Genomic DNA, 12,449 nt, shown 5'->3' with positions numbered 1-12,449 from the left:
TGAAAACATAGTTTTAATCACTAACAGGAGCTGAAAAGGTCAATACTAGCATTCTAAAGAGGGGAGCATCATCGCCTACCATCGAGCCAGGGTATGGGGGAAAATCAGGGGCAAGGTAGACCAGGGGGCCATTTGTTTCTTTGCTGGCAAGAGCCCAGGACTGAGGCCTCAGGATCCAGGAGGGTCAGGCGCTGGGTCGTGGCTGCCCACAGTGCAAAGGGAATGCCCGTGTTGGGCCATCTGTGCTGGGCCAGCAACCCGGGACAAGCCCTGCAAGGACTTGCTGGGTGACCCTGAACCAGCGACTCGACCTCCTGGGGCTCCCTTCCCCAGGGAGTTACTCTGCTGACACACTCACAAAGTTCACGTGTAAAACAAGGCATTCTAGCACTTCAGGAAGTAGTGGTCCAGAAGGGAGGGTGGGGATGGGTGGCTATACTACTAATATGATAGGTGGGTGGATTACTCAGGACAAAAGTGCCCTGTGAAAGGAGAAAAGGAGGAAAACCTGGCATTAAGTCTTCTCGCTGCCTCACACACCCCTGCCAGGCACACAGCCAGAGGCCTTGGGCAGCCCTGCCCTTGAAGCCAGTCCTCCAGGCTGCTCCAGGGCAGGGGGGCTGCCTGCCTGCCCAACCTCTGACCCAGCCATTTCCTCTAAAACCTCGGGCAAGCTAAGCAGAGTAATCTGAGTTTCCCTTGATGCTCATGCACACTATGGGGCTGACACACCACTGAAGAAAACTCATCTCCTAAGACGATTCTGTATACAACCCACATGGAACGTTCAATTGAGCCTCAGCTCTTAGTCAGGACCTAGAGTGCCAGGGTTAAACCTGCATCCTCTCTACACTCAAACCAAACCTCTGGCTCACGTACAGGCACTGCTTGGACTATTTGGACCCCAGTTCTCTGAGAAGGTCACCAACGCAAAACTGCACTCCCAGCTGTCCCGTGGAAGTCCCAGGCACAGGCCAAGCAGAGAAGTTCCTCTGGTGGCTACCCCTGGCCCCGGTGCTGACCTCGGCATCCAGATGGTGGACAGTGTTGCTTTTCATGAACGACTTCATGACACTGGGGCGGCTGGCGGAGGTCAGCGTCACGAGCATCTGCTTCTTTCGCACTGTCTGTAGGAACATTCGTACGGGCTGCACCACCTGCCCAGGGAGATAAGGAGGAAGGCGTGGGCATGGCGCCAGCCTAGCAGCAGCCAGGATGGGGAGTGTGCCTCACCTGCCTTACCTTGCGGCCGGGGCAGACGGGTAAGGCTGTCTTGGTGCAAGGAGGAGTGAGAGCCTCATCGTCCATGTGGTGCCATTTCTCAGCCGCCTTACTGACAGCTTGCTTGTAGCTCCACCTCCGCCTGTGGGGGCAGAATCAGCACCCATGGGTGCCCTGGGACAGATGACAGCAGCCCCCTGCCACAGCCCAAGCAGCCAGGCCCTGACAGGTGGAGTCTCAGCCTTCCTCCTCCCTCCACATCCTAGACCTGGCACACTTTAATAATCACAGGCCTAGGCACTCCCTCCTGGAGGGCTCTATCTTGGCCTGGGGAGGGACAAAGGTCAAGTCCCCACCTGCCCTCAGAGAACGCACAATCTTACAGGAACACCAGATGCCAACAGCCAGGATGAGAATCACACACACACACTGCTACGGAATCATATGTGTCTGATTAAATCAAACACAACTTTTCTAAGCACCTCCTCCATCAAAAAGCCTTGTTCTAGGTTCTGAGGCTCCAGCAGTAAAGATTGAACAAGTTCTGCTCTCAGAGGCTCACATCCTACTGGGAATGTCCACAGGGAGGTGTGTGTGTATGTGTGTGTGTGTAGGTCACCTATACATGGTAGACGAGATTATATGGGGAGGGAGGGAGAGAGGACACCTCCCTCTCCACTGGAGGCCAAAATTCTTCCTAGAGCCACCCACCAAGGCCACAAGGAGCGTTTACTCAGGATCCACCACCACTTTGTCACCAACTGAGCATCAAGAAAGCTTGAGAGGCCTTCCAATTCACCCATTTGACAGAGAAGGAAACTGAGGCCCAGAAACGTCATCTGCCCAAAGTCACACCAATAAGTTTGAGGTCTTATCATCCAGAGAACTTAGGGAATGGCCTCCTCCTTTCCTTTCACCTGCCCCACTAACCAGACTCTTCTTAAAGGCTGATTCTGAGAAGGAAGTTATTTTGGACGCCTTAGCTGGGTGTCAGCATGAGTTGTGCAAGGACCATATTAAGGATCTCTGGAATGCCTTGGGGACCCCAAGCTCATCTGGATGGCGGCTTTTCCCCAAAAGCCTAGCTTGCCTTGGAGGTTCTGAAAGAGGCTGAGTCAAAGCGTCCAGAGGGCAGACCTCCCCGCAGTGCCGGGATGTTTTGCTCACTGAGGCACACAGTGGCACTTTAGCAGCACTGAATTCGTGGATCCCTTGGCCAGCTCTGGGACCATCCTGTGTGGTCTCTCCCTGCCACTTGTGCTCACAGATACCTGCGGCTCCTCCTACCTGATGCTCTGAGGAAGCTTCCTGGGCGCCTCACCTTGGTCCATCGTGCTCTCTACGGAGAGAAGAAGACAATGGAGACCCACCCTTCCTCTGAACCTTTCACCCCCGATATCTTGTTAGATCCTTGTTGCAGATTTAGGGCACAGAGGGAACCAAGCCACAGTAGTAGAACTGGCCCAAAGAGAGGACCTGTGCTAGCCTTGCTCACCCCCAGGCACTTCTCGGCACTCTGCTGATCGCTGACGCCAATCTCCACGACGGGTACGAGCTTACCTGAGCATGGCAGGTTCCCTGACATTCTGGGGAACTCCGTAGGGGAGGCAGGCAGCGAGGGGACCGCTGCTGCTTGGCTTTGGGTCCCACAAGAGACGGAGCCGTTCTCAGCCACCCCCGGGACCAGCTTCTCCAAGCTCTCTTTGACCGCAAGTAGCTGCTGGCGGTGCTGACTGCTCTTGGGCCTCCTGGGGCCAGACCCCCTGCAGGAAGCAGAAAATAGGGTCTTGACACCACGGCCCTAGGCATCGCCAATCTGGGAGGCTCTGCCTCTCAGTCTACAAACCTATGCCTGGCAAACAAAGAAAATCCCGAATATGTTCCCTGCCCTTAAGGAACTCACAGTGGATAGAGCACTGGCCTGGAATCAGGAAGGCCTGAGTTCAAATTCAGCCTCAGACACTGACTAGCTAGGGGACCATGGGCAAGTCATTTTGCCTGTGTACCTCAGTTTCTTCGTCTGTGAAAATGAGAGTCTTGGACTCCAGGACCTCCAAGGTCCCTTCTGGTTTCCAATCTGGGTCCTAGACTCTCTGCAGGGCCTGCATGTCGGCACCAAACTCTCCCCTGCCCTGCCCTTGCTGCTTGCCTGGGTCTCCTCTCCCCTCAACATCTCCTACTTCCCTCCATGTTTCCCACAGCACCAAGCACAGTGTTGAGAGTACTACCATCATCACTGGACCACCATTTGAATGGATGGGACCTTGGAAGCCTTCTGGCCCAGCTCCCACTATTTACAGAGGCCTAGGGAGCTAGCACAGACTAGGAGGGCTGGAGATAGATGCTGACACCAAACTCAGGCCTGTCTCCATTGTTCTGCCTTGCCCACTTAGCCTGGGGGAAGCCAGATACTGATGGAGCATAGGAAGGGCAAGTCCAGAAGACTGGTCACATCCCTTTAGAACATAAGATCCAGTCCACAGAGAAGAGAACGTCTCATTCTCTGGGCTCCATACAATGCCTGGCATAGAGGGAGGCAAGAAGGGAGAGAAGGATGGAAGGAGAAAGAAAGGAAAAGAAGAAAAGAAAGAGGAGGGGAAGGAAGGAAGGAAAACAGGCCAAAATGGCAGAGCTTGGAGCAGGAGTGTAATGGGACACATGCTTGTCCTTGTTTGTTTGTGCTTTCTCAGTTCCTGTGACTCTGCCTTGCAACAGGGGCCAGATTCCCCATACAGTTCCTAAATTATTTTAAATAATGGTTTCTGTCCCCAATCCCTCAGGTCACTCAATTTTGCCCAATACCCCTTGCCCTGGGCTGCTGCACCCATGCGGGTCCCTTGGCCCCAGGCTAACCTGGAAAAAGTGCTCCAACCCTCTTCCTCCTGCATCTGCTGCAGCCACACCGTCTCATTTCTGTGGGCCTCCAGGACTCTCCCAGAGCCTATGGTGGTCCCCATGGTGCCATCTGCAATTTCAGAGCAGAAGGGAAGGTCAAAATGAGAATTCCCAGGTCACCTGCTGAGAAAAATCATCTGAAGCAGGCTCCAGGGTTGCTCAGGGGAAGGGGACCAGGTCCAGGCTCTAAGATCACTCCCATCCCTCCACCCTGAATGCACTAGCCATTGGGAGCATCTTCAGATGCCAAGAATGTCTTCACTGCAGCAGCAATCTGGATACCTTCGTATTTTCTGATGCTGATGCATCTCACTGGCTCCCTTTCCAGTCTCTGCACTCCATCTCTCTGGAGGTCGTAGGTGTTTCGACGACATTGGAAAGGCAGCAGTGATCTCAGAAAGGCTAAATGGTTGCAAGGAATCAAATCAACAGTTCAAAGTCAAGTGTACTCATTCTGGGTACTATGTTTCAGTCCATGCCCCACACTGGTTACCACTTCCTTGTGTTATCTACCATGTAAGAACCTAAATGCCCCATGAAGGCTGGCAGCAGCTTGGCTTGCTTGTATCTGCCACGCTAAGCCCAGGGCCAGGCACAGAGAAAGCATTCCCTTCCTTCCTAATTGTCATCTGAATATTCTCAAGCTGTTAGAAGATCCAACAAGTGCCTTTTGATCTTTGTGTCTTGGCAGCAAGCTGGGAGGTCAGCACCTAGCAGCACGCTGGGCAGGAAGAAAGTGATTAATAGGAGCCTTGGCGACTGGCTGGCGGGCCACAGGGACCAGTGAGTGTACATCTGTGGTCCCAGGGTGAGGCAAGGAAGAGAGAACTGACTTGGAGAGAGAGGCCCAGAAATCAAACCTCTCTCAGACATGGGTCAGACGTCACAGGCTGCTGCCCCTTAAACTGAGCCAGGATCGGGAGGCAGGGGTAAACAGGGAACGAAGGTGGAGTGCCGGCCCAGCAACTACCTGGCATTCTTCTCCCTCAGATGCTTTACACCCCAAATGCAGTAAGGAATTGGTTGGGTACTTAGGCAACCCAGCCCAGGGAGGCCATAGGGCATCAGAAGGAGCTCGCATGCTCATTTCATACTGCTGTCCTGAGGACGCAGGAGCCCCAGGAACCCAACATCCTCCCTCTGATGGCTTACCATTCCGCAAAGCAACCTCGGGCCAGCACCCCACTGCTCACCAATGTCAACATGACCCCTCTTCATGTTGATCAGTTCCCTTCAATTCAACACCCTGGGAGCTAGAGGGGATGCAAATCCCCAGCAGATCCATTCCCCACAGGAAGAATCCATATCCCAAGGAGGAAACCAGAGGAAAGGGATAAAGTAGGATGAAGGCAGGCAAGGCAACCAAGACCTGTCCCTCATGACTCACATCAACACAAGCCCCAACTGCAGGTCTTCAGGTCTCCTCAGCAAAGTGAGCCCTGAATTCCAGAAAGGAACAGGGCAGCCAGACAGAAATTGGGGAGTACAGATAGGAAGAGCCAGGCCCATACACCCACTCCAAGCTCCACTGGGAACAAAATCCCTGCCTGGCAAAGAGGCTTTGGGATCTCAGGTCCATTGCTATGGATGGGAATAATCATTTTCAAAAGTGCTTTCACTTCTGCAAAGTGCCTTACCTATACTATTTCCCTTAATCCTCACCACCTTGGGAATCAGGTGCTATGACTGTTCCCATTTGACAGCTAAGGAAACTGAGGCACACAGAAGTTCAGTGATTAGCCCGGGCTCACACAGCCAGTAAGTGCCCAGGTCCAGAGTTCCAGCCACTAAGCCACCAGCTGAGGAAATATGCTACCAGGCTCCCCAGAGGAGAAAGCACCAACATGGGACCTAGAGTCTTCCCCTACGGAGGGCCACAAACACCGTGACGGGTGATGAGGAAAGAGGTCAAGCCTTTGCGGTGCTGGCTGCCCCAGTGCGTTCGAAGCTGAGGCAGCGTCAGGTATTCAAAGCCCTCAAGGTACAAAGATGAAAGAGCCAACCTGACCATTGCCTTCACCAGAACATAGCTCATGGTCCACCAGGGGAGCTCTGAGACAGACACACACAGCAGTGTAACCCACACGACAGTGCAAGGAGCCAGGCCAGTCAGGGAGATTTGGGGGACAGAGAGTCGTCTCAGACTTTGGGATGTCTTATCCAACTGAGAGGTCCCTGGGACAAAGGGGTTGTCCAAGTGCCTTCTATGGGAGGCTTTTGATCAGAAGAAAAGAAAAGCAGCCAAGAATCCACAGTCCCAGCCTTGCCTCCCCTACGAGATGAACCCCAGGTCAGACTGATGTTTCCCCTCACCCCCACTCCTGCTTACCTAGGGGTCTGCCGCCACACCAGCGAGTCACCATTTGAACACCTGCGCCCCAGGTTTGGCCCATTTCTTCACGACCGGAGTCACCAAGCAAACTTCCACAGCAACTGTCCCTTGTGAAGTAACGCAGACTGTTGGGGTTGCAGAATTCCATGGCAGTTAGGGAGAGAAGGACCAGTGGGGGAGGGGATGGGTGGGGCACTGAGGTCTAGAGGGATGTCAACTGAGGCATTCAATCTGGCTCCTTTGGCCATTTTACGACAAATGTGCCTCAGGGAAATCGTTTCCCCATCCCTGTGCCTCATTTTCCTCATCTGTAAAGCAAAGGGAAAGGATAACTCCTCCTGAAGGTGCTAGAGACCCAACCTCCTCAGGCATTCAATTTATAAAATACCCCGAAAACAACTTTCTTGCCACCAAAGTTCTTGCTTCAATATGCCAAATGCTTCCAAATTGGAAACATAAGAATTGCCCGAAGGAATTACATTAAGGGATGCTGGTTACGTTATGTTTTCCTTCTGCACCCTAACAATGCTGGCAATGTTTCATCTGACTGACAGTTGAAACCTATACATTACTCTCTCCATTCAGAATAGGAGTTCCTTGAGATCAGGGACTACTTGGCACAGTACTTTGTACCTAGTAAGAGCTTAATAAATGTTATTCATTCATTCATTCATTCATTCTCCTTACAAGGACTCTTTTCTTTCCTTTGTACCTCAGTACTTAGAGTGCCTGATATACAGTCAGCACTTAATAAATACTTGTTGCCTTATTATCTTTGCCTTGCCATAATCTTGGAACAAAATATATCTTGAGTTGTTCCTAAAACTACTCTTGTGAGTTGTTTCCATTCTCCCCTGTATCCATGGTCCAATAGTCGTGTCTTTTTTCCTTATGATTCTTCAGTCTTTTCCTTCCTCTTCCCTCCTTAAGTCTTTTGCACTTTTTGTGACCTCACAACTTAGTACAGTGCCTGATAAACAGAAGGTGCTTAATAAATGATAATTTTTTGATTATCCCACGCTTACACATAGCTTCACATGCCACAAATCCTTCATGGCCCCCTGTACTCAATTTGGCATTTTTAAAAAGATGGTCTACGCTTCTATTAGACTTAGTAGCTCTAAAATACTTGTCGTGTGAGCATTTGAATGATAGTCAGCTATGCTATTGTCTTATGCATTTAATAAATTGATATTTCTATGAATGCTGGAGCCAGTTCTTTGCTAGATTTTCTATCTTCCTCAAAGCACAAGACTGTGGCCTGCCCATACATGTAGTTGGACCAATCGTCATTGAAAGAAAATGGATCTTTTATGGATTTCCGTCTCATCCCCAAACCTAGGAATTTGTCTGGTGATTCAGTTGGACCCTTGGAGGAAGAAGTCCAGGAAATATAGATGTGAGTGCCAGAATATTCCCCTGGTTTTACAATTAGAAACCTGAGGCACAGACAGCTAAAGTGACTTCTACCCACCACACACTCCATCATGACAACTCATTGTTTCGAGCCTCCAGGCCTTAGAGAACAATCAAGTGGCATGCTATAAACGTTATTCCAACAATTGTAGCCTTTCACCGACTTGGGCTTTTTTGATTCCATTACGTCCCACCCCCTCATCTCAGATACAGCACAGTGGGCCCTTGGTTGACAAGATGTGCATTTGGTTCCAGCAAGCTTCTAGGAGGCAACACCTTTTTTAGTAGTCTTCTATTTTTCCTAAAAAGAGACAGAAATATGTGACTGTGGTTCAGCCCTTTCTTTGAGAATTGAGTTAGCACAAATTCTTACATCCTTGTTACTCCAGTCATTCCACAAAAAACAGGGATCCCAGCAGCCAGAGATTAGGGATCCAATGTTGATTCAATATTCAGTGCTGGTATGAGCACGTTCAGGGAGAGGAGGAAGGAAGGAGAATTTGGCAAAATCCAAGAACAAATGACACATCTTTATTTTTCTTTTTATACTAATTTTATTGATTTTTTATTCACTACTATATAACTTAGATTTCTTTCTCCTACCTCTCCTCTACCTCCATCCTCCCTCCCTCAGATGGCAAACAATTTTATATAGGATGTATACATACAATCCTCTTAAACACATTTTCATTATAGTCTTGCTGTGTAGAAGAATTATAACGAATGGGAGAAACCATAGAACAAACCAAAACGTAATACACAGAAAAAAAATGATCTGCTATATTCTACTATTGAATTCCCCAGTTCTTTCTCTGATATGGAAGGCATTTTGCCTTAGAAGATCATCGGGGATTTTTTTTTAAGTCCTCGCATTGCTACGAAGTTGCAAGTGTACCAGAAAAATCTCTCTCCCACTGTGGTCTTTGGTGTGCATAAAGTTCTCCTGGTTCTGCTCCTTTCACTCAGCATCAGATCACATAAGTCTTTCAAGGTCTCTCTGAAGTCTTCCTGTTCATCATTTCTTATAGCACAATAATATTTCATTACACTGGTGTTCCAACTCTCCCACATCCTCTCCAACATTTATCGTCTCCTTGTTCTGTCATGTTTGCCAATCTGAGAGATGTGATGTGGTACCTCAGAGTTATTTTCGTTTGCTTCTCTCTAGTCGAAAGTGATTTAGAGCATTTTCTCCTTTTTTAAAAAATTCAATTAATTAATTAATTTTTTCATGTTCTATAATCACTACAAAAAAATTAGATTTTTAAATCCCCACCTATTCCTCACCACCCCCTCCCTCCCCAAGACGTCATACAATTCTGTATAGGATCTACATATACTTTCTTATTAAATACGTTTTCACTATAATCATGCTGTGTAGACGAACTAAAATAAATGGAAGAAATCATATAACAAATCAAAATATGATGCACACACAGACACATATACAAACATGATCTGCTACATTCTGTAAATGGATTCCGTAGTTCTTTCTCTGAGGGTGGAATGCCTTTTGTCTGAGAAAACCATGGGGAATTATTTTTTTTTAAGTTCTTGCGTTATTATGAAGTTCCAAGTCTACCAGAAAAGCTCTCGCACACTGTGGATGTTGCTGTGCACAAAGTTCTCCTGGTTCTCCTCCTCTCTCCCATCATCAGATCATATAAGTCCTACAAGCCCTCTTTGAGGTTTTCTTGTTCATCATTTCTTATGGCACAATAGTACTGCATGACATCTATCTACCACAACTTATTCAGCCATTCCCAAATTGAGGAGCATCACCTTGATTTCCAGTTTTTGGCAACTTCAAGGAGTGTTGCTAGAAATATTTTGGTACATGTGGGACCCTTTCCCATTTTTATGATGTTTTGAGGATACAGTCCTAGTAGCGATATTGCTGGGTCAAAGGGTATGCACATTTTTGTAGCCCTTTGGGCATAGTTCCAAATTGCTGTCCAGAATGGTTGGATGAGTTCACAGCTCCACCACCAAAGTATTGGTGTTCCAACTCTCCTACATCCTCTCCAACATTTATTGCCTCCTTGTTCTGTCATTTTTGCCAATCTGATAGGTGTGATGTTGTACCTCAGAGTTGTTCTGGTTTGCATCTCTCTAATGAGAAGTGATTTAGAGCATTTTTTCATATGACTATAGATATCTTTAATTGCTTCCTCTGAAAACTATCTGTTCATATCCTTTGACCATTTATCAACTGGGAAATGACTTGTATATTTGTAAATTTGACTCACATCTCTATATATTCTCGAAATGAGACATTTATCCCGGACATTCTGTCAAAACTCTGTAAAAATTCTTTCCCAGTTTTCTTCATCTCTGATTTTTGTTGCATTGGGTTTGGTTGTGCAAAACCTTGTCAGTTGAAGGTAATCAAAATTACCCATCTTGCACTTCATACTACTGCCTATCTCTTCTTTAGTCAGAGAAATACACTATTCCTTGCTCCATCAATTTGTCCATGGGATCAATGTTTACACCGAGATTGTGTACTCATTTGGATTTTCCTCTTCTATGTGATGTCAGGCATGGGTCCATGTCTACTTTCTGCCATACTGTTATCCAGTTGTCCCAGCAATTTTTGTCAAACAGTGGCTTCTTAGCCCAGAAGCTGGGTCCTTGGGTTTATCAAACAGTACATTGCTATATTCATTGTCTACTCTGTCTTGAGTACCTAGCTCTATCAAACATCTAAAGAACAGGTAATTCCAATATGACATAGACTATTTGTGAAAATAGAGGAAAGAGTCCTCCAATATCCTTTTAATAATACAAATATGGTTTTGATATCTAAATCAGGAAGAGACAAATCAGAGAAAGAAAAATACAGACCAATTTCTCTCATGAATATAGATGCGAAAATTTTAAATAAGATTTTAGCAAAAAGAATACAGCAGGTTATCACAAGAATAATACATTATGATCAGGTAGGATTCATATCAGCAGTGCAAGGCTGGTTCAATATTAGAAAAACAATTAGCATAATCCATCATTTCCACAAGACAAATAACAGAAACCACAGGATTATCTCAATAGATGCAGAAAAAAGTTTTTGACAAAATACAACACCCATTCCTATTAAAAATATTGGAGAGCATAGGAATAAAGGGAACTTTCCATAAGACAATAAGTAGTACATACCTAAAATCTTCAATAAGCATTGGGTGCAATGGAGATAAGCTAGATGCATTTCCAATAAGATAAGGGGTGAATCAAGTTTGTCATTTATCACCACTATTTTTCAGTAAGACACTAGAAATATGATCTATCGCAATAACAGAAGAAAAAGAGAAGCAAAATAGGCAAAGGAGACACTATGTTATCACTCTTTGCAGGTGATATGATGATAAACGTAGAAAATCCCAGAGATTCGAGTAAAAAACTTCTTGACATAATAAACAAGTTTGGCAAAGTTGCAAGTTACAAAATAAACCCACACAAATTTTCTGCTTTTCTATAGAGTAGTAACAAACCCCAACAGCACGAGATAGAAAGAGAAATCCCCTTTCAAGATAGGGTAGACACTCCCAACTATCTGGCAGTTTACCTGCCAAGACAACCTCAAGGACTAAAGGACAGAAATCTTGAGAAGTCAGGATAATTTTTTCCAACTCTGGAATCATATTAGGCCGATTATCAGACTGGGAATGAAGGGGATCCAGGCTCAGTCCTGGTCCAGGGAAGGAAATACAGCTCACGATCTCATCTAAGGAAAGGAGCCATGCTCAGGCATCTTACCTCAGGAAAGGGAACTACTCTAAACATTGGCTGAGACAAAATGGCCAGGCTCAACTTTCTAACCCACAGAAAAAAATCTGGCTCAGATAATGAATCCAAGAAAATAACCTGCGTTTGGTTCTGTAGTCTAGCTAAGGAATAAAAGGACTGGTCTAAGAATCTAGGATGTCTACTCCCTTATTCCTTACATCTGGTACTGCGCTCAAAAATAGCAGCTAAATATAAACAAGTTATAACAGAATTAGCAAAAGAGAGTACAACAAAGTCATTGAAGAATGTCAATTGTTCCTCACTTAGTAGTTTTACACATTCATTTTTGTTTCTTATGGTCAGCAGGAGATCTCTCAGAAAACTAATGAAGTCCAAGGGGAACTTTCTCACCATATCCATGGAAATGGCTGAAATACACAAAGAGAAAATATGACAGTTAGAGATACCGCTTTAGGCTGTTATATAATCTTTCCTTGTTAGTTTTAATCCATTCTCCATCCTTGATATAATTCCTGACTGAAGACACTCCAGCACAGAGAGCAAAAGCTGAAGAAACTGGAGAGAATATGGCAGCTCGTTTTTTTTGTTAGGTCGTCCTGGAGAGGCAGGGGAATGGGCTATGGGACCTCTCATGGATTCTCCATACCTTATACTTTGAGTTCCTTGAAGTAGAGTGATCCAGAGCATGAATACCCTGAGACCTAAAATGAATGACCCAATAGGTTCCCTGCTTCCAGGGGCAGAGGAGTGGGGAATGCAACCCTCCCCAGGAGGGATCACGTAGAGCAAGGTGACTCATATTCACAGTAGTGAATTACCAAGCTCGCTAGCAGAAAAACAA

The 12,449-nt window shown here is 46.6% G+C and overlaps 1 protein-coding gene across 7 annotated transcripts in view; it reads right to left on the bottom strand.

Moving 5' to 3' along the window:
* The window catches only part of LOC140522101 (inner centromere protein-like), a 576,743-nt gene that overhangs the window by 448,891 nt on the left and 115,403 nt on the right, over window positions 1-12,449 (bottom strand). For 5 of the 7 annotated variants that reach the window (XM_072637142.1, XM_072637143.1, XM_072637146.1 and 2 more), the window contains exons 1-7: window positions 6,446-6,611; window positions 4,399-4,518; window positions 4,075-4,186; window positions 2,782-2,984; window positions 2,509-2,560; window positions 1,243-1,363; window positions 1,023-1,157 (exon numbers count right to left, since the gene is read on the bottom strand). In XM_072637142.1, coding sequence (XP_072493243.1) covers window positions 1,023-1,157; window positions 1,243-1,363; window positions 2,509-2,560; window positions 2,782-2,984; window positions 4,075-4,186; window positions 4,399-4,518; window positions 6,446-6,596 — 894 coding nt within the window. In that variant the 5' untranslated portion in view covers window positions 6,597-6,611. Of the gene's footprint in view, window positions 1-1,022; window positions 1,158-1,242; window positions 1,364-2,508; window positions 2,561-2,781; window positions 2,985-4,074; window positions 4,187-4,398; window positions 4,519-6,445; window positions 6,612-12,449 lie in introns of those variants that run through there. The other 2 variants (XM_072637144.1, XM_072637145.1) reach the window with 2 other exon arrangements.

The sequence above is a fragment of the Notamacropus eugenii genome, chromosome 2 (genome assembly GCF_028372415.1).
Source record: "Notamacropus eugenii isolate mMacEug1 chromosome 2, mMacEug1.pri_v2, whole genome shotgun sequence".
Classification (NCBI taxonomy): Eukaryota; Metazoa; Chordata; class Mammalia; order Diprotodontia; family Macropodidae; genus Notamacropus; species Notamacropus eugenii.
The sequence above is the reverse complement of the archived record's forward strand: the minus strand, read 5'-3'. Positions and strand labels throughout refer to the sequence as shown.